At 35.9% G+C, this 21,636-nt stretch overlaps 1 protein-coding gene and 1 long non-coding RNA gene across 6 annotated transcripts in view; one reads left to right on the top strand and one right to left on the bottom strand.

The window, feature by feature from the left end:
- Positions 1 to 1,725: 1,725 nt before the first annotated feature.
- tnni2a.1 (troponin I type 2a (skeletal, fast), tandem duplicate 1) overlaps positions 1,726 to 21,636 on the bottom strand; it is a 20,608-nt gene continuing 697 nt past the window's right edge. Inside the window, exons 1-9 of one of the 5 annotated variants that reach the window (XM_073942014.1) lie at positions 19,156 to 19,833; positions 18,075 to 18,111; positions 16,360 to 16,522; positions 10,497 to 10,528; positions 10,300 to 10,336; positions 5,295 to 5,423; positions 3,769 to 3,858; positions 3,508 to 3,684; positions 1,726 to 2,040 (exon numbers count right to left, since the gene is read on the bottom strand). In XM_073942014.1, the coding sequence (XP_073798115.1) occupies positions 1,945 to 2,040; positions 3,508 to 3,684; positions 3,769 to 3,858; positions 5,295 to 5,423; positions 10,300 to 10,336; positions 10,497 to 10,504 (537 nt within the window). In that variant the 5' untranslated portion in view covers positions 10,505 to 10,528; positions 16,360 to 16,522; positions 18,075 to 18,111; positions 19,156 to 19,833 and the 3' untranslated portion in view covers positions 1,726 to 1,944. 5 annotated transcript variants of the gene reach the window in all.
- Positions 19,394 to 21,636, top strand: part of LOC141381011 (uncharacterized) — a 4,082-nt gene continuing 1,839 nt past the window's right edge. The window contains exons 1-2 of the long non-coding RNA XR_012400492.1: positions 19,394 to 20,990; positions 21,028 to 21,423. This is a non-coding gene — a long non-coding RNA (uncharacterized lncRNA). The remainder of the gene's footprint in view (positions 20,991 to 21,027; positions 21,424 to 21,636) is intronic.

The raw sequence follows: 21,636 nt of genomic DNA, 5'->3' as shown, positions 1-21,636 counted from the left end.
CATACACCATTTCCAGCTTGTTTTTTTCTTGCAGGGGCCAGAAAGGAGTCACCGTTACCTATTAAGCTGAATCATAATAAAGTTAGCCATTTTAATTCAGTCATAAACCAAATGAAGTAGAAAAGAGGAATATAAATACTTACATTTACTCATTTAGGAGACGGTTTCATCCAACGTGAGGATAAAAGAAGCACTTCAAATGATCCGAGTTGCAGTGTATAAATGTTATGACCAGTCAATATATATTTTTCTCAAAGCATACAGAAAGTAGGACAGTGTGTGTCTCTTACAGGTGGTTTGTCAACCCCACTCTGTGTAAAGCACACTAAGAATTGAAAAATGTTTTTTTCAGAAATACGGAGTGTTGATAAGAAAGTGTCTGGTATGTATAGAGAGGAAGGAGTGTGTACTACAGGTGGTTTGTCAAACCCACTTATTTGTGTAAATCACACTAATAATTGATAAGAAAGTGTCCATTAGAGCTGAAAATCTTTGCCCGAACCCGGCAGGTCCCGATACATGAATAGTCATCTGATGCATTTCGATTAGCGCAAGAAAAGTAATCAAATCGTTTATTACAACATTTAAATCCATCCCTGCAAAGGTGAAACAAATGATGACAGAGAAGTTAAAAAGAGCGAATTTTGACTGCGGTCAGGCAAGCCGCCAGTTCAGAAAGAACGGTCATTCTCGCCGCCAAGGTATTTCGTCAGTTGCTCATACACTGAGTATTATGATAGAGTGCTAAACAGCAATGGACAGCAAGCTGACAGAAAAAGTGATGAGGCCACTCGCTACATTAAAACTGCCGTCATGAAAAATGAAATGGATGTTCTTGGCTGGTAGAAGATGAACAAACAAGCCTACCCAAAAACATGCTAAATTAGAAAGATCAGAATTATGCATCTCGGCCTGTAGCAGCAGCAGTGAAAGGGTGTCTGGTGCTGCTGGACGCACCATGAACGCAGGACTGCGCTAAAGCCATTTACAGTGGATTCAATAATGTTAATGCACAAAAACACGTAGCCTAATCTTGGTGAGTAAAGGTTTTTAAATGATTAATAAACATTATTTTAACCAAATCATAATGTAGACAGAGTATACAGGCTAATGTTGGCATTAGGCTGTTATTTTTATAATCAGCTTCACCGTCGCCTTAAGGCCAGATCGTGAAGAGAAGTGGTGAAACATATCTCGAAGAGCCGTTATCTTAATTTCATTATTGCCAAATACCAGTCATAATTTAGAATTTATTTTAATTTAATTTGTTGAGAAAGACTTATTTTCATTGGTGCGTTGGCCAATTTAAAGGCTAAGTGTATGTACCTGTGCCTATTTAGAGTGCTGAGAAGTTACGATGTTCCAGAGGACTTATTTTATTTCATTGTTCCAGCTTCCAAGTGGCCTATAGCCTACGTTTGTTACGCATAAATTATAGTAAGACATATAAATGACTCATTTTATAAAAAGCTGTGTGCATGTGCACATTTGAATAATGTCAGGCTGTAAACGGATTCGGGCTTTAAAAAAGCTGTCAATCAAAATGTACCTGTCGGGCTCGCGCCGAATTCTGTCGGGCTCGGGCCCTATCAGGCCTAATTTTCATGACCCGATTACAGCTCTAGTCTGCAATACTTGTAGATCAGATTGCCAATGCTTATTTTTTAAATGTTTTTTTTTTATTATTATTAGTGATTAATGTGCCAAAATAATCACAGGACATCATTCTTCCTAAATTGATTTAATGACTGTAAGACTTTGATACATGGGCTGAGGATGCAGACTTCAGTTCCATTGTTAAACAGAAAACTAAAAAAACAATCACTTTTGCATTTGATAGCTACAATAGCGAATTTAAATTTGTGTTTCATGTACACAAGCAGTTTCTTGTAAACTAAAGGCCAAAATTAATTGAGCAGCATAATGAACTTCATAAAGCTAAATTTAAGCCTCAGCTTCAAACATCTTCTTCCTGCCGTCCATGCCAGCCTTGTCTTCAACATTTTTACGCCAGTCCCCAACATCACGCAGTTCTTTATCCTGTGAAGAGTAAATACATGTAACATTTAATTAGTGAGAGAAAGTATTAGAGGGGGACCTAATATACAAAAATTACTTTTGCAAGGGGTTTAAACAATTGTGTGGCAACAGTCGGCGAATATAACAAGCTTCTAATGGTAAAAATGTATTAATTTTATTTCTTAAAATCACACTTCGTAAAACAGTCTGCAGAAACGATTTGATTGACATTTTCCCTTTTGTACATATCATTAGAAGAGGGAAAGTTTTTGCCCATTAGTGATGATCTCTCCCTCATTAGCATAGGATGTTAATATCTTGTTTTTGAATCTGCCACTATGCTGACACGCAGCCATTTGTAGCTCTGCCCACTTTTGAAAAGATCTCATTTCAATTTAAAGTGACCAAAGTTACCAAAAACAGCACAACTAGGATCAAAACACAAAAGGGGCAGTTTCAACAGAGTTCAAAAGCATTATTTGTAGACTATTTTGAGCTGAAACGTCATATACACTAGAGATGTGCGGGTCAGCTAAAATGACACTCGAATTCGCAGCTTCATACTACTACAACCCGCCCACACATATAGTTTTATCTGATATATGTATCCGCACCCGACCCGCACCAGATCTTCAATTTAATCATTTAATTATTTGTTTTAGGCATGATGATAGGTCACCATGGATATTAACAGCAGATTCAGTGAGCTATAATCTGTGCATTTCTGATAGTAAAATAATAGGCCTATGTTCATCGTAAACGTTTTTTTAAACGACCATTTATTTTTAAAAACAAAAGTTTATCTTTAGACAACATTTTCTTCATTTTCAAATCGATACAGAAAGTAAAAACAAGACATTTTAGCTTTTACAGATACAGGAACAAGATCACAAAAACGGTGCCACTTCAGCCTAAACGGCAGCCATGTTATGTTTACTTGGCCTTTTTCTTCGCACTGTGCAAAAACAGAATAGGATTTGTCCGATTCCGCATCGCCTCCAAAATTCGGCCACCTGCACTGAATGAGCATTCGCTTTCACCATTTGTTGTAGGAATGAACACGATTCTCCTCGCAAGGCGCTGCAGTCGTGGAAATATGCGATCTTGTTTCTCCCAGAACGATAGCTGTTTTTCCTTCGAGGACTCCTCTAACTGAAACTTTGAACAGGTATGCTACTCTTGCACTTCATCCATTATTTTGGGCGTCTCATCTTCCCATTCTGCAAAGCCCACTCTGCTTTTTCGCTGTTCCACTGCCATGTCCCGCTACATCTACCCACAACCCACCCGCAATTAATCATAATGTATTTTTTTTTTATTACCCGGCCCGCTTGACCTGCGGATTATTCGCAGCGCCCGCTGATATAACCGCCATCCGCGCATCACTAATATACACTCTAGGGACATTAGAGCCTCTTTTTAGACCTTGTAAAAAGAGGCATAGTAGGTCTCTTTTAAGGAGTTAGGATTTGCAGTTTAAATGCTCACCTCCTCTTTGACCTCCTTCTTGACTTGTTTCAGGTTTGCTCTCAAGTCCAGAGAGACCTTGTGTTTGGAGCCCAGCAGAGCCTGAAGCATCTGATCGGCAGACATGCGCACTTTCCTCAGCGTTGGCTTCTTGAACTTGCCCTTCAGGTCAATAACTTTGATATTCAGGTCTTCAATCTGCAGTCACCCCGTGAGGACCATCAGTGGAAAAATTACGAGATCAAATACAAATTGGATTGGAGTAGAATTAGGATTTCTCACCTCCTTTGCACATTTGTTGACTTTCATTTCCAGATCATATCTTTCCTCATCAATCACATCAATTTTTCGATGAAGATCTCTGCACAGTTCCTATAAAGAATGGAGATAAGTATTTATTTACCTACTTTATTGCATGGCTCTCTTGAACACGTTATTCTAAACTAAGAATTAGAATACGTTAGTCTAATGAGTGGGATAATGTACATCTAGCCAGTTGTTTTTTGCAGAACAGTCCTTTCAGTCTAATGCAAAAGCTGCTGATAAACTCATCATGCTTTATTCTGTCAGAAAAACTGCCTCCATGTGGAGAGGGGTCTGGCTGCAGACCTGATGGAGTGCAATCTGGGCTGCATCCAATGCTTTTTAATGGGCTCACCTAACCCTACCCGTCACAGTGACGTCACTAGCTCCATTTGAGTGCAATGTTTCTGACATTGCATCGCTGAGTGATGCAGTCTCAGCTTGCATTATAAAGGCAGCATCCAGATACTATTGTCCATGTGGGCATTTTGATGTCAAAACAACATAAAAAAATATGTTAAATTTGCTAACAGTTTGACGTCAAAACGACATTAAATTGACATTGAATATTGCTATCAAAAACAGTCGAAAAATCCAGCTTAAACCAGCCTAGGCTGGTTGGCTGGTTTTAGCTGGTCAACCAGCCTGGTTTTAGAGGGGTTTTGGCCCCTTCTAGGCTGGTTTCCAGCCATTTCCAACCTGTCGTAGCTGGTCAGGCTAGGAGATGACCAGCTAAAACCAGCTTGACAAGCCTAGCCTAATCTGGATTTTTCAGCAGGGCTGTAATCGATTTAAGATGTCACTTAGATGTCTTTTTGATATCAAGGTAATTTGCATGCATCATAGAGATACACAATCCAGTGTAATTTTGTCATTTGTAATTAATGCTTTTAGATCAATTAAACTTATATTATGATACTCTTTTCATGTCATTATTTTGGTGGTCAGAAGGACATCAATGTGTGGATGTCAAATGGACCAATCTAATCAGTTTGCATTTTGCGTTCATTTCAATATCAATTTGTAATCATTTTGATGTCAAGGTGAATGCTGTTCTAGATGTACTTTGTCCCTTACACCAAGGGTCACCAATCTTGGTCCTACTAGGTCCTCTAGGTTTAGAGCAGTGGTGGCCAACCCTGTTCCTGCAGATTTCAGTTGCAACCCAAATCAAACACACCTGCCTGTAATTATCACGTGGTGTTCAGGTCCTGATTAATTGGTTCAGGTGTGTTTGATATGGGTAGCAACTGAAATCTGCAGGAAGGTGGTTCTCTAGAAACAGGGTTGGCTAAAGTTTAGCTCCAACTTACCTCAACACACTTTCCTAGAAGTTTTAAGTATACCTAAAAACATCTTAATTAGTTTGATTAGAGCAGAAGCAAAGATCTGCAGGACACCAGCCCTCCAGGAACAAATTTGGTGACCCACGCCTTACACAATATGTTTTCAATATAGGGTGTCATACACTTATTTATTTATTATGTTTTTTTATTGCCTGGTACCTGTAATGCCTGCATGGATCCAGGTAGGGAAAGAGGCTGACAGGTTTCTGCCATGTATCTCTCCCTCTCCACCTCTCTGTCATTTACCTCCTGCTCCAGTAAACCCTTAGCGATGGAGAGCATCAAGCTCTGGAACATAAAGATGCAGGGGATTATTGTAACTAATCGCAGTTTTTCTATTGCATCGGTTTATTTCCTCAAATCATCATTAATATTTGCAAAGAGGTTTGAGCATTTCTCAAAACAATACCACACAATGGATTCATTTACACAAAAATACTTTAGCTCATCTTTCAGAGGTAAGTTAAAAATCCCTTTGTCATTGATCAATTAACAGGCAGTCAAAATGCTTTGTCAATATTACAGGACACATAATATAATGTATTTAATTGCAGAAAAATGCACATTACGTGGGAAATTGACTGAAAGAAACTGCATATGATTTACTGCTATCTATTTACATAGTGGTCTGACAAATAATTACAATGTTACTGGACACAAAGTAAAAAAGGAATTACTGTAGAAATACAAACACAGGAAACCCTGCTAAGGAATTGCAAGCCCAAACTCATAAGGCAACGTAAAAGTGGCTTATTTGTAAGAATTCATACAATTTCAAACTGCAAGTTTAATTGTCACAAGTGTTTCCTAACACACCAGAATGCTATATTTCTTGTCTGTCTCACCAAAAACATCTTATCCATGTTTCAAAAGCTGTTTATTGTGACAGAAAACAACATCCAACACCAAAGTAAGCCTAGTTCACACAACATGACCGAAATCATCGGATCGCTGTGCCGTTCAGACAACATGACTTGATTTTGTGTCTTTAAATCACTGTTGTGACCACACTACATTATATGACAACAACTCTTTCACCTAACAGCTCTAATATCTCAATAGTTCTGTCAAGCACCCAAACCACAGTCAATTAAATGTTGAGGGGACAGAGCTTTACATTTACATTTACATTTAGTCATTTAGCAGACGCTTTTATCCAAAGCGACTTACAAATGAGGACAAGGAAGCAATTTACACAACTAAGAGCAACAATGAATAAGTACTAAAGGCAAGTTTCAGGTCTGTAAAGTCTAAGAAGGGAAGTGTTAGTAGTTTTTTTTTTTTTTTTTTTTGTACAATTAGTGTGATATTCAAAGAGGCAAAGAGAGCTATCAAAGACATGGCACTATCCAGTTACAGAGGGTGACAATGTGGCTGTATTTTAGGGCCTTGGGTTTTTGTGACAATAATAAAACAAAAGAAAAAGGTTAAACATCTTTAAGGGGACCGGATTAACATGTCGCTAAACTAAACGGTGGGAATGTTTATTGTTTTAAGATGATCGACAGGCTTTTAAAGATGTACACTCTCAGATGCTGTCAATAAATGTGTAAGTTGGCTCTTTTTTTGCATGATAATTCTTCATCAATAAACAAGAATAACCAATATGTCTTGTATTCAATATAAAGTGACACTTATAGTACACTACTTGCTACTTTAATTTCCCAAACAGTAATTTTGGGCAAAGTATCGGTACCAGATCAGTATCGCCAATACTCGCCTTTATTTTACTTGGTATCGGATCGGATAGGAGTGGTATCGCACATCACTACTACACATTACTGAACATATTTTATATTAAAAATTGTAACGTATACCAAAAATATATCCATTAGAAATTTTCATTTTAATTTATTAATTTCAGTTAATTTATTTTTTTTTTTTTCGAACTTGATTTGCTATTTGTTGTACTGTATTTGTAGTATATACCTTCTATTGACAGTGACATATCATTTTGCAAGTGATGGCTTACATCAGAGGTTCTCAAGCCTGTAGATCCACCTTCCTGAAGAGCTTAGTTCCAACCCTGATCAAACACAACTAAACAGACAGGTGTGTTTGATCAAGGATGCAGCTGAACTCTGCATGAAGGCAGATCTCCAGGAACAGGGTTGGCCACCCCTAGCTTACATGAAAGTATATTTGAAGAGATTGACGGTTTCACTAAGAACCAGCTAATCCATCTTGATCAGCAAGCCACATGCTTTTAGTTATTCTTCAAAATTGATGTAATTTATATTTATTCATTTGTAACCATGTGTCAAAACACATTTTAAGCAACTTGCTTAATGAAAGAACTGCGCTGTGCATGTATTGGCCATTGAATAACTTTTATATAACGTGCGTGAGAGATAATTTAATAATAGGCAAAGTTCGTTTTGAGTTTATTTTCAACTTTTGGGGGAGTTAGTTTTGGCTCCTAAACACCTTTAGCTAAGCTACCATTGGTCTGTGGCGATTAAGCAATTGGTGGGTATGTTCTGGAACTCCATCTTCTTTGACATGCAATTAATTTGAATCACATATTTAAGGAGGTCAGACAGGAGAACAACATCCAACACCAAGGTAAGCCTAGTTCACACTACAGTACATGACTTTAAAAATCATCAGAGTGCTGTGCCATTCAGACTACATGACTTGATTTTTTGTCTTTAAATCACTGAGGTGTTTGGCAATAACCCACAAGAGTGGGGCTTGAACTCTAAATGATATGACAACAACTCCTTCACTCAACAGCTCTGTGAAGCCCCCAAACCACAGCTAATTTAATTGGTTGCTTGTGTGATGACTTCACTGACACACTGGGCCTTATCATACAACTGGTGCAATAAGGCAAGACTTGTTTGATGTAATTTGTTGCTATTTTCATACCAACGCAACTCTAATTTTCACAATTTGTGCCACGCTGTTTAAGAAGCAAATCCATTTGTGCCACTTTGTGGACTCATGGGTGTTCCGGTCTATCAAGGAGGTGTGTTAAGGCGCATTGCTGGAACATTGCTATTTTTAGAAACTAAAATAGATCATGCCACTGACCAAATAAAAGCTGGTCTAAAGTCGCTCTTCATTATTATTTTTCATTTACTCGTTTGCTGGAAATTAGAACTGAATTTAGAAATAGTTTTGAAACAAATCTTTGCGCTTAAACTAAATTAAATATGTAGGCTAATGGATGTCTTCAGCGGAGTGCGTACAACATCGTTTCCTTATCCACGAAAGTAAAGGAGTAATGTAATGAGTAAAAGTAAAGAGAAAGTAAAGAGGCTAAATGCAGGAGGCTCATTCTTTATCCTTGGTTGCAGATGGTCTGTTCAACTGTTTTCTTGTAGTGTAGCATTCAGTTTTCCACTTACAAAGTCCGCCATGTAAATAACAACTGTGCCATGGCAAGACGCAACTGACTTTTAAAGGGAATAAGAGATAAGACTCTGATTGGTTTAATGCATGTTATGCCCAAAACATTACTCATAACTCATTAAGAGAATAAAGTGAATAAGCACAACCCTGTTAGATCATGCACCGGGGCGCAAAGTAAATTGGATTCGGACACGGCCTTGATTCTTTTGCGCCATGCGCCTTAGACTTTGCACCTAGATCATTAAAATAGAGCCCACTGTGTATAAAATCTTTCTGAGATCGTTTAAGTGACCATTTGAAAGCACCATCAATGAGTGGATGAGTCTGTGGATCGATCACTCATATATCTGCATGGTTCAGCCGACAGATGTGGCTTTAAAATGCTCTCGTGTCCATGTAAATGCAGGCTGAAGAAAGTGCATCAATGTCCATTCTGACCATTTAGAGACATTTCCATTGAGCTCCTAAACACAATGGCCATTGAGATTATGAGTTGCTCTCTCATTGGCTGCAACTTGTCACTATGGCTGTTTCTCGATATGCGTTCTTCAGCGATCTTGCGTCCTTGTGTAACGTCATCATCAAATTCAGTTTCATTACTTAAAACCCCAAGTACTGAGTACACGTGAAAATTCCTGGATGTGTTCTAGATATCAAGGACACACCGATGCGGACTTGAGCGCAAAGCTAGCTTGTGAAGTCCCAAAAGTCATTGCGATCAAATAAATGAGGTGGGAACTGCAGCATTTTTTTTTTTTTTAGATTTATTATTAAAGTTTAAAGATGTAACTTGTTTATCTCAGGAGTATCCTACATGAAATGGTGAAAGTAAACATTACCATGAAAATCTTAATAAAGACAAACACATTAAGGGTGTTCATTTGCTGAAATTCCTATTAAAACCAGTTTTATTTGTATTGTGCAACGTATATTTGTAAAGTCTTTATGCAAAGTATATATTGTGAAAAGGTAAAAAAACAATAAATCGTATGAATGCTGTAATGTTTAAATCATTTTCTGTTAAAAACGCATGAAGGTCTCGTGACCAGCAGGAGGTACCAGGGAAGAATGCTGCATCTCATCTCTCACAGGACGCTTTCTCTGTTCTCACAGTCCCCTGAGTTCGTTCTCAAGAGGACACCTGGCAAGACCGGTCTCCACAAGAACGCAAGTCCGTTCTCTGCATTCTTGGAATTGAGAAACAGCCTGTATCTGATCAAGTCAGCTGACTGGTCTGGAATATTTAGCACGCTAGGTATTGGATTTTCATCTGCAAGGCGTCAGCGATGAATCAGCGAGCCTCTTTAATGCATCGTACAGTAGTTCACACAAAGACCACGAGCACCAAGAACCAGATTCTCTCCCAATCATCCCGATCTGTTGGCAAGCTTAAAGTGGTGTTTAAAATCCTGTAGTGTTAGTGTGAGTTTGGCTTTATCAACATGAATAAACAGAAGGGTGGAGTAGCAGAGCTGTTACAGATATATCCGCACCTGTACGATCACTCAAAGAGATTTTAAAGTCAAAATATTCGTTTTCTTTGAGTGTATGCACACCAGCAGTGCCATTCTGTGTCTGTCTGTGGCAAATAGAAAACAATATAAAAATGTGGTGGGCCATGGTGGCACTTTTCGCGCGAGTGCTAGTTTGTCAGATGTTCCCAAAAATGTTTTCAAAGTTTTGTTCAGGGCATTTACAGCACAGGTGTTGATTTTATTGTACATTTGTTGTGTTCCTCTTTCTGCATACTATACAGTTCAATTAATTACACAACGAACAATAAGTTTCAATTGGAGTCATAAGGTACCTTCAGATGATGCTTGCGACTCGATGACATCTTTTTCCTGAGGTGTTTTAAAATGGTGAGATCAGTCATTAAAATACATTGTTAAAGCAGATATTAATAGAAAGACACTGCATGCATATTCAAAGCTATGCAAAATATAGTATAATAAATGCAAAACTGATGATGATTAAAACAGGAAAATGTAAATATGTACTCACTCCGACATCTTGGCTGAGTTTTGTTTTTGCCCCTGTGAAATAACACAATTTATGATTATTTCAAAATACAGTTAATATTTCAATGCGCAAAACAGTAATGCGTTTTTTATTAGCAATGAAAACATACCAAGCATTATTAATTTAAAAATAATGTTTGTTAGTGTTTAGTTTAATTAAAAAATAAAAATAAAACAAGAAAAACAAACCTCCTCTGATATTAAACATGCATTGATATAGTCGCAGGGTTTTCTTCATCATATTTAATTAATTATTTATTTAAAAATAAAATACAATATATTCTTGTAATATATAACCTTATTAAATAGTTGTCATTTTAAATGTATAATTGACATAATATAATATTATTAAATGCAGTGGGCATTTTACATTTATCCTAAACCACTTTTTCAGCATTAAAAATATCTTTTAAACATCGTTTCATTGAGAAGGACTCTACAATTTATTTATTTATGTGTTATTTTTGTCAAAAGCATCTGCTAAATAACATGTAATTCAGGAGTTCACACTTAGATATGCTTGGTGTTAATAGCAGGTTTGGCATGCTGTCTGTACCAAGAGAGAACCCTGAGCTCGGAGATAATTAAGCCCAAGGCTTCCGCCCGGTCAATAAGCACAGTAAGGCGGTTCAAGATCAGGTAGGTCTCAAGAGCTCCCCTTAGAAAAAAGAGGAAAGGAAGAGATTGGGTCCGGGGCGGATTGGCCATCTGGCAATTGTGGCAAATCCCAGAAGGGCCGGACCATTTTTTAAATGTGGGTCGGTCAGTTTTTTAATATATTTTTTTTTTATTGTATCGTTTTTACATGCAGGCAGATTTTATTTCTTCCAAGATCTGAATATAATGATGATGATGATAATAGTAGTAATAGTAATAAATGTTTAGCATTTGGCCCAACCGGCAGGTTTCGAGATGGGCCGACCCAATCCGACATAATCAGAGGTTACATTGACGTAATCAAAATCTGGCAAGAATGTCAAACAAACAGTAAGTGCAACACAAGCTAATTGTCAAAGATGGACAATAAAAAAAATAGGAAAGGCGAGGGTTACTCGAAAAGTTCAGAGTAAGCAAAAAAAAAAAGTGAGCAACGCGGTGGCGCAGTGGGTAGCGATGTCGCCTCACAGCAAGAAAGTCACTAGTTTGAGCCTCGGCTGAGTCAGTTGGTGTTTCTGTGTGGAGTTTGCATGTTCTCCGCGTGTTGACGCGGGTTTTCTCGGCATGCTCCGGTCCAAACACAAGCGCTATTGGGGAGTTGGGTAAGCTAAAATTTGTGTGAATGTGTGTGTACGAGTGTTTCCCAAAACATATGCTGGATGAGTTGGTGGCTCATTTTACTGTGGTGACCCCAGATTAATGAAGGGACTAAGCCGAAATTAAAATGAATGTATAAATTTGTTATAAATGGGTTGTTTTTGTTCCACTCACATACATTAAATGTTTAAATATCTATTAAATGTGGTACAGCTTATATTATTTCACCATCTGTACACCAATATATTTGCGTGTCTGTGAGTGGGGCTGTGTCGGTATGGTAATGTGGGCTGGTGTGGCAACAGTGCCAGGGCAGAATTTTTGTCACAGTCTGCCCCTGGATTGGGTGGAAGGGAGAATTCTTCCAAAATGAAGCCAAGGCAGTATGGCAAAATCTGTCTATTTATAGTAAGCTTGGATCAATCTGATAATTACGGATGAAAATCCAGCCGTGACAAATCATATCACGTGCTCCTCTTGAAATTAGTTTATGAAACTTCACTTAGTCTGGGCAGTAATCATTGTGTTGAAATAAGGCAGTGATGGACACTTCTGATCCAAAATGAATCAGTCACTATTTTGGGGCAGAAGGTTCACCATCTCCTGAGATTTTTGCTAAGCCTGTTTCTGGATGACAATCAAAAGCATGACCTCGGCTCTATTCCTTTCCTTCCAATCCTCTGAAACCGATCTAACACAACAACTCAAAGCATGGCGGCAACTTTAATGTAATACCAAATGATTATATACAAAAATGATCAGTAAAGAACCATCAAGCATGGGCAGAAAACTAATAAATCCTAACAAAATATAATCAAATTCACCTAAATTTTGTTTTATGATATTATTAAATAATGTTATATTAAAAAATACCCACAAAATAACATTAAACAATACTTTTAATTAAAGTGCAAAATTAATTTCCCTATTGGGGATAAAGAGTATCTTATAATTAGCTTAAAGATGAATAACAACCAACTCTTTAATCTATTTCTAGTGCAGGATAATTTTTAGTATGCATATAAATGCCTGGTCTAAAGGCTGACAATGGTTGACAATAAGATAGTGTGATAATATGAGTATGTAGTAAAGACCTTTACATTTGAACAATGCTAATATCCCAGATTTAAGCCATAGCATCATTGTTTAAAGCACCAAAGAGATCCCTGGGCATCATTATAGACTCGCCAGCTGAAGTGTTATTCATTTATTTAAAGATTAGTTCTTGACAGCACGATAAACACAAGCATATCACCTTCTAATCCTAAAAGCCAAAACGGATCGAGTTTCCAAAACTCAAATCAACACATTGTCTTTCAGCAACTAAATGTGTTTCCCAAAATAGGTAGAGAGATTTTCAAATAGCGGTTTCAAGTAATGATACAAAATTAAGATCTCATGACGAATATAATAATGAAGACGGATACACTTTAAAAAAGCGATTAGTTGCTGTACTTCAAAAAAGTGAGTAAACATTGATTTTAAAGTAATTAGTTGACCTAACTTAAAAGTTACAAAGGTAAAACTCACTTTTTAAAAAGGAATTGTTCACTCAAATCAAAAATGTACTCACTATTTATTCACCCTCAAGTGTTTCCAAACCTTTATGAGTTTTTTTATGAAAAGAAGATATTTTGAAGAAAGGTGAAAACCTGTAACCATTGACTTTCACAGGAAAAACAAGTACTATGGAAGTCAGTTCCAGCTTTTTTCAGAATATTTTTGTTTGTGTTCAACATAAGAAAGTCAAACAGGTTTTAAACAAGTGGATGAGTAAATGATTAAGTCAACTTGTCACTTTTAATGTAGTGTTTACTCACTTTTTAAATTAAAGTAACTTACCACTTTTTAGTGTAACTGATTTACCAATATATATATACATATATATATATATATATATATATATATATATATATATATATATATATATATATATATACATATATATATATATACATATATATATATATATATATATATATATATATATATATATATATATATATATATATATATATATATATATATACATACATATATATATACATACATACATACATACACATATATATACATACACACACACACACACACATACATACATACACACACACACACACATACATACATACACACACACACATACATATATATATATATATATATATATATATATATATATATTAGGGATGTAACAATATTGTAAATACAGTCATACCGCAATAGTAATTTTTTTCAATATTACCGTAGGCACATGACTCAATAAATCATATCTCTCTGTCCCAGAAACCTCAGTACCAAATGAGAGGTTTTTTTTTCTGTTGCAGGGGACATGCCCAGAGATCCCAGCTTTTACCAGATTATAGTTATATGATAATTTTCCTTAAAAAACCCATCTCTATCTGTGAGTGATTAAATGTTGAATGTGATGAGTTTTCAACAATACTAAATTGAAACTTTATTTTTTTTAAATGGTTTAATAGTTTTTTTGTTATTAAAATTGAAAAATTGAAGTTCCTGTTTCGAAACTTACAGATAGATGGCTAATTTGTATGCCATTGATATGTTCAGTGCTAAGGTAAATAAACACTTTTGGCACTTTTTTCGAGGCTTTTCATTAGTTTTGTTTTTCCTGTAAATTATTCAATAAATACCGTATTGTGCCATTCATACCGAGGTATTATCGTACCGTGAAATTCTGATACCGTTACATCCCTAATATATATATATATATATATATATATATATATATATATATATATATATATATAYACACACAYATATATATATATATATATATATATATATATATATATATATATATATATATATATATATATATATATACACACACACACACATACACACATACACGTATACATATATTTATATTCAAGAATAAACAAAGCTTAGTTCAGGAAACTTCTATGAAGCACACGGGGCGGCAATAGGCTATTGAAAAAAAACTGTTCATTATTTCAGTATTGCTGAGCTTTTTTTCTATAACAATAATAAAACAATATTGTTAGCGTGTTTTAGTGCTGGTACATTGCCTGGTTTAGTGCTTCATGAATAAAAAATGACGCTAAACCACCAGTAGGTGATGGCAAGTCATAGCAAGTGATTCCATTCATTCAAATGATTTGTTCATTTAGAAATGAAAAATAATTAGGCAGTATTGTGTGTAAAATGTAACTTGATCAGTATGTATAAACTCAATATCACTCTTGTGATCTATTTTTAAAAAAGATATTACTCAACTATATCATAACCTATACATTTTTAATAAAATAATAAAAATAATAAATAAATGACATTAAACCACCAGTAGGTGGAGGCAAGTCCCTGTTATAGCAAGTGATTCAGTAAACCGTTAATTCAAATGATTTGTTCAAAACAGCTGATTCATTTAAAAATAAAGCAGGAATGGATTGCTGAATGTTTGATCCACTCGATTTAATCAAAACAGATTAATTTATAAACAAAACACTTCAGTGTTGCTCTGCTCTATATCATAACCTATACATTTTAAATAAACAATGTTAAAATAAATAATAAATAATTATAAATAAATAATACTTAACCACCAGTAGGTGGTGGCAAGTCCCTGTTATAGCGAGTGATTCATTAAACCATTAATTCAAATGATTTGTTCAAAAGAACTGATTCATTTAGATATGAAGCAGGAATGGATTGCGGAATGTTTGATCCGCTTGATTCAATCAAAACAGATACATTTTTGAACAAAACACTTCAGTGTTGCTCTGCTCGAAAAATAATTAGGCAATTATATGTCTAAAATGCAACTCGATCAGTATGTATCACTCAATATGACCATTGTAAGCTTGCTCACATGCTATTTTTAAAAAAGATATGACTAAACTATATCTTAACCTATACATTTTGAATAAAAAAAATTTAAAATAAACAATAAATAATTATAAATAAATAATACGTAACCACCAGTAGGTGGTGGCAAGTCCCTGTTATAGTGAGTGATTCATTAAACCATTAATTCAAATGATTTGTTCAAAACAACTGATTCATTTAGATATGAAGCAGAAATGGATTGCGGAATGTTTGATCTGCTTGATTCAATCAAAACAGATTAACGTATGAACAAAACACTTCAGTGTTGCTCTGCTCAGAGCAGAAAAACAATAAGGCAATTTTGTGTCTAAAATGTAACTCAATTAGTGTTAATGTACGTAAAACTGTATGAAATCAGTACCACTCCTGTGGTCACATTACTAAACTGTATCATACATTTTTGTATTATATTTTACTATACTTTTTTAAAATAGAAAAAAATCCTTAAGCTTGCATGTTGTTTAAACAATTATCATATTACAGCAGAGAATAAATATTGCACAGCCATAATCATGCGCCATAAAAAACTCAAATAGTGTCTACAAAAAAGAAAAGAACCTTCAAAATGCATCTCAATTAGAAAAATTTAGTTGAAACATTACATTTCAAACAAAGAATAAAACATCTGTTAGCAGATTACAGCATCCGAGACATGCTCGAAAGCAGATTAAAACATAAACAATTGCATAAGATAAAGAAAAGTGGAGAAAACTGCATCTCACCTATAAGCTGAGGCAGACGCAGCCAGAAGAATGGAGGAAGAAAGGGTCTCTGCAGGGGAGTGGGCAATGTAAGTATATATTGTATTCCCCTATGACCAAGGAAATCCCATCTCACTTTTTATGGAAGTAGATGCATTCAGAGAACCAATGGGCTCACACACACCTGAAACACAATATCAAATCCCACATCTGAAACCCCGCCATATAAATAACCCCTTTATAGATTGAGCAATTTATTTTTAATCCCACAAACAGAGGCCCAGTCATGAAGCAGGCTAAATGAACACTTTGCAATAATAAAACAATGCATTTCCTGAGCTTAAGATGAAGTAAAATAAGATGATGCATGCATAATGTATTGCAATATGATTTAAGAATTTGTCAGGCATGAAAATTATTTTTCAAGCATCAAAACAATCAACATTTTTTCTACAGAAATGTGTCTAAAAAAATATATTTAAAAATATTTATTTGATTATATTTTAAAATATTTTGCCACTATTTTTAAAGTACCAGGTTTTACCCATTTGTTACCAAGAAGGTAATGTAAATATATGTGAATCATTTAAGATATGATTTAATTTAGCACAAATAAATGTTCATTTTTCAGTCCTAAAGTTAGAATATCTTGATCTCGCTGGAGTTATGACAACATTTTATTCCCATCATAATGCATAAATTCAAGCGGAAGAGACAAGAAATACTAAACATGCCGACACTTGTCAACATCTATTTGTGTTGCTGCATCAATCAAAACTGGAAACAACTGTATACTTAAACGGTTAGATCTGCCAAAAGTGAATTTGTTCATCTTTGGGACACAAATGAAAATATTTTAGAAGAAATCCTCCATAGACAACAATGGTTCCTAGAAATGTCTCGAAAAGGAACCAAAAATATTGTCAAAATATTTCATGTGACTTTAGTGCCTCAACTGCAATCATATAAAGCTCTAGGAAAAAAATGGAAAAAATGTGTTTGTTTGCTTATATCTTGTCTCCCGCGTCAGGTCAAGGTGCAAACTTACTATAGTCAGTAAGGTGTACTAATTTAAAAATTAATTAATTAGGGATTCAACCCGCATGTGTCGTATTGCGTGTAATAAATGCACACCCTAATCTGACGAGGAAAACTTAAAGAACAATGTTCTTTACTCATTCAATTTCCTTCAGCTTAGTACCTTTATTCATCAGGGGTCGTCACAGCAAAATGAACCGCCAACTTATCAAGCATATGTTTTACACAGCAGATTCCCTTCCAACTGCAACCCAGTACTGGGAAACACCCATACACACTCATTCACACACATACACTACAGCCAATTTGGTGTATTTAAGTCACGTGTACTGCATGTCTTTGGACTGTGGGAGAAAACCCACGTGAACACAGGGAGAACATGCAAACTCCACAGAAATGCAAACTAACCCAGCCAGAACTTGAACCAGCGACCTTCTTGCTGTGAGGCAGCAGTGCTAACTACTTAGCCATCGTGTCAAATATATATATATATATATATATATATATATATATATATATATATATATATATATATATATATATATATATATATATACACTGAATAAAAAAACGATAATAAGAAATGCAAAACAGGCCGAACAACCATCTGCATTTCTGCATCAACCCTAAATAGAGCAAACTGTTCACTTAAAGGGTTAGTACATTACAAAAAAAATACTCTGTTATCAATTACTTACCCTCATGTTGTTCCTATCACCCGAGACCTTCTTTCATCTTCAAAACACAAATAAAGATATGATATCTGAGAGCTTCCTCATCCTCCATAGACATTCTTGTCTCGATATCCAAGTCCACAATTGCTGATCCATTACTGTTTTCATATTTGATTTTCTCTTTTGTTGCTATTTTTAAAGGGGTAGTCCAGAGTGTATTTTTAAGGCTTGGCTGTGTTTATAAGATGCAAAGCATGTGTGCTCATACTTCATTTGTAAAAAAAATGACATTCATAAAAACAACTCATATTTCCTAGTTTCTCCAAAAGTCTCCCCCTCAAGACAATCAGCTAACATAATGCGCTGACCACCAGAAAAATCACCAGAAAAATCAAATCAGAAGATCACCAGAAAAAGCGGCATGCCTCTACTAGTGCGCACTTTGACTCTGTTGTGTAAATACTGTCAGTGTAACTGTTAGCTGTATCAGTTTGAGCCTGAATCAGACAAAAAAAATCAAGACACAGCTGAACCTTACGCCTGCTCTCTAAAATAAAATCTGACAAGTGTTTATATATATATATATATATATATATATATATATATATATATATATATATATATATATATATATATATATATATATATACATACATAGTAATATGAAACGTTCACATATCTTTTCCAAGTTCATTATTTGAGATGTACAACCAGAATGCAGGGAAAGTGGCCACTGTACACTGTAGCTCGTGAAGACTGTGGGTGTTTACAGGAGTTCCACAGATCAATATGAATTTGTAGCTAAATTGTTAGCGGTGCCATACAGCGTTAGCCATTGTTTACATCCTGGCTACAAAATACAGGTAATGCTATACACCAGGGGTGTCCAAACTCTGTCCTGGAGGGCCAGTGTCCTGCAGATTTTAGCTCCAACTTGCCTCAACATACCTGCAAGGATGTTTCTAGAAAGCCTAGTAAGAGCTTGTCTAGCTAGCCCAGTTGTGTCTGATTGGGGTTGGAACTAAACTTTGCAGTACACCGGCCCTCCAGGACCGAGTTTGGACATTCCCGCTATAGATTAATTTGTACAAATGAAAATACTTACAAGTTGTGCCTCACGTCCACAGCTTCTACTATTATCGGAACTGCTCCTTTGTGGAGTTTTAGCCAAACTTAACTGAAAGAGACTGGAAGTCGTCCTTTGTCAAATGCTAGCTATATCTTTTTCATAATTCTCTGGAACATAATTAAAATTAAATTGTTCTCTCTTTGTGTAGTGTCCTTTGGAAGTACAGAAACAGAACAAGCTCTGTGCAAATAGCAGTGTTTAGCTTTTTTTGTTTAACCCAGACATATTTTTTTGTCCCAAACTTTGTTCGCTGTAGGCTTTGCAAAGCTAACTTTATACATGCCAATGTCTCCCTCTGCTTTAAACGTTGAGCATATTACATTCAGAGACGCTGTTTATGTTCATACGGCTACATTACACATCAACTAGGTTTAAAATATAATATATTAGCGGACCACCCCTTTAATTTTCTGTAGAAATGTTTTACTATAGTAGTCAACATTTGAAGTAGATGTTCATTTCAACTCTTCATAAAAGTTGAACTATTGAGCAACACCCATTATGGTCATAGGACAAATTAGAAAAACTTTTTTGATCCATGTCAAATGTTGATTATTGTACAAATTTTGGTAGCAAAATAGACATCATTCCCATATTAAGCAGTACAAGTCTTAATTCCCTGGTTTCCTTTTAAGCAACTGAATGGCAATGGACGCTGCAAGTTTTGCAGTGACGCATAAGTATTTATCAAAATTTTGCTCTGGAGGCAGCACTAAATGCAAATGTATTTGCTCATTTCTAAACAAGCAGCTAAGCCTGATTAAGTGTAAATTTAATAAGAGCTAAAGCAGAGCAATGATTTCTCTTTCCGTTTCCAACATAATGAATCAACTGGAAGGGTTATCAAGCGCAATTTGATCTCTTTCTTGACCCAGTATTTTTTGTATTGTTGATGCCAGAGCAGTCTAGAGGGACAAGGTACACTCTTGCTCATTCAGATGAGCCTGTGAACACATGAAGAGAAGCAGACTTATAAATGATCTATTTATATTTCCAAACGGCTGCTCTGGTGCTGATGGCTACCTCCCCAGGCACTCCAATATAGTAGCGTAATTAGCACAGCTGTCAAACAGACACCATACAAGAATCTGAAAATGTGGCAAATAAGAACCGTAATATTTTTCAGTACATTTGTATTATTTCCGCTCTATGGATGAAATGAATAAATGTCATGGCAAATAAGTTGTGATACATTTTTTTCTACTCTGTCTTAATGTATTTTATATTTAAGCGAAATAGATTCTACAAAAAAGTTTTGTAGGTGGTTTTCTATACTTGCACTGTAAAACAGAATAGATTCAATTTCTTAAACGAAATAATCTATAGATCAAAGTGCAAGATAAAGTTGCTGATTTTAAACTGCAAAATGGCATCAAGAATTCCAGTTTAATTTCTGTAATTGATCTGTAACACAATGGCATGTTGGGTATCATCTTAAATGAGAATGCTTCATTTGATAGACCTTCTGGTCTCTACACAATTTTAACTCATAGGTCTTTACACTCTTTGGTCTTCACTTGCACTGGTAGATTTGCTGGTCTTTACCCTCTTCAGTTTTCTCTCATACAGGTAGATTCCCTGGTCTTTACACTCTTCCGTCTTCACTAGCACAGGTAGAGTCCGTGGTATTTACACTCTACAGTCTTCACTAGCACAGGTAGAGTCCGTGGTCTTTACACTGTTCACTTGCACAGGTAGAGTCTCTGGTCTTTACACTCTTCCGTCTTCACTCGCACAGGTAGAGTCCCTGGTCTTTACACTCTTACTTGCACAGGTAGAGTCCCTGGTCTTTATACTCTGCACTTGCACAGGTAGAGTCATTGGTCTTTATACTCTGCCCTTGCACAGGTAGATTCCCTGGTCTTTACACTCATTGGTCTTCACTCGAACAGGTAGATTCCCTGGTCTTTACAATCTTTGGTCTTCACTCACGTAAGTAGATTCCCTGGTCTTTACAATCTTCGGTCTTCACTCACACAGGTAGATTCCCTGGTCTTTACAATCTTCGGTCTTCACTTACACAGGTAGATTCCCTGGTCTTTACACATTTCAGTCTTCACTTGGACAGGTAGATTCCCTGGTCTTTACGCTCTTTGGTTTTCCCTCGCACAGGTCGAATCTCTGGTCGTTACACTCTTCAGTCTTCACTCGCACGTGTAGATGCTTTGGTCTTTACACTCTTCTGTCTTCATTCGCACAGGTAGATTCCCTGGTCTTTACACATTTCCATCTTCATTCGCACAGGTAGATTCCCTGGTCTTTACATTCTTCCGTCTTCACACTTTTCGATCTTCACTTGCACATGTTGAATCCCTGGTCTTTATACTGTTCTGTCTTCACTTGCACAGGTAGATTTCTTGCTCTTTACACTCATCGGTCTTCACTCACACAGGTAGATTCCCTGGTCTTTACACATTTCAGTCTTCACTTGGACAGGTAGATTCCTTGGTCTTTACG

This window comes from Danio rerio, chromosome 25, assembly GCF_049306965.1.
Source record: "Danio rerio strain Tuebingen ecotype United States chromosome 25, GRCz12tu, whole genome shotgun sequence".
NCBI lineage: Eukaryota > Metazoa > Chordata > Actinopteri > Cypriniformes > Danionidae > Danio > Danio rerio.
Note: the sequence above shows the minus strand (reverse complement) of the source record. Positions and strands in the feature narration are given on the sequence as shown.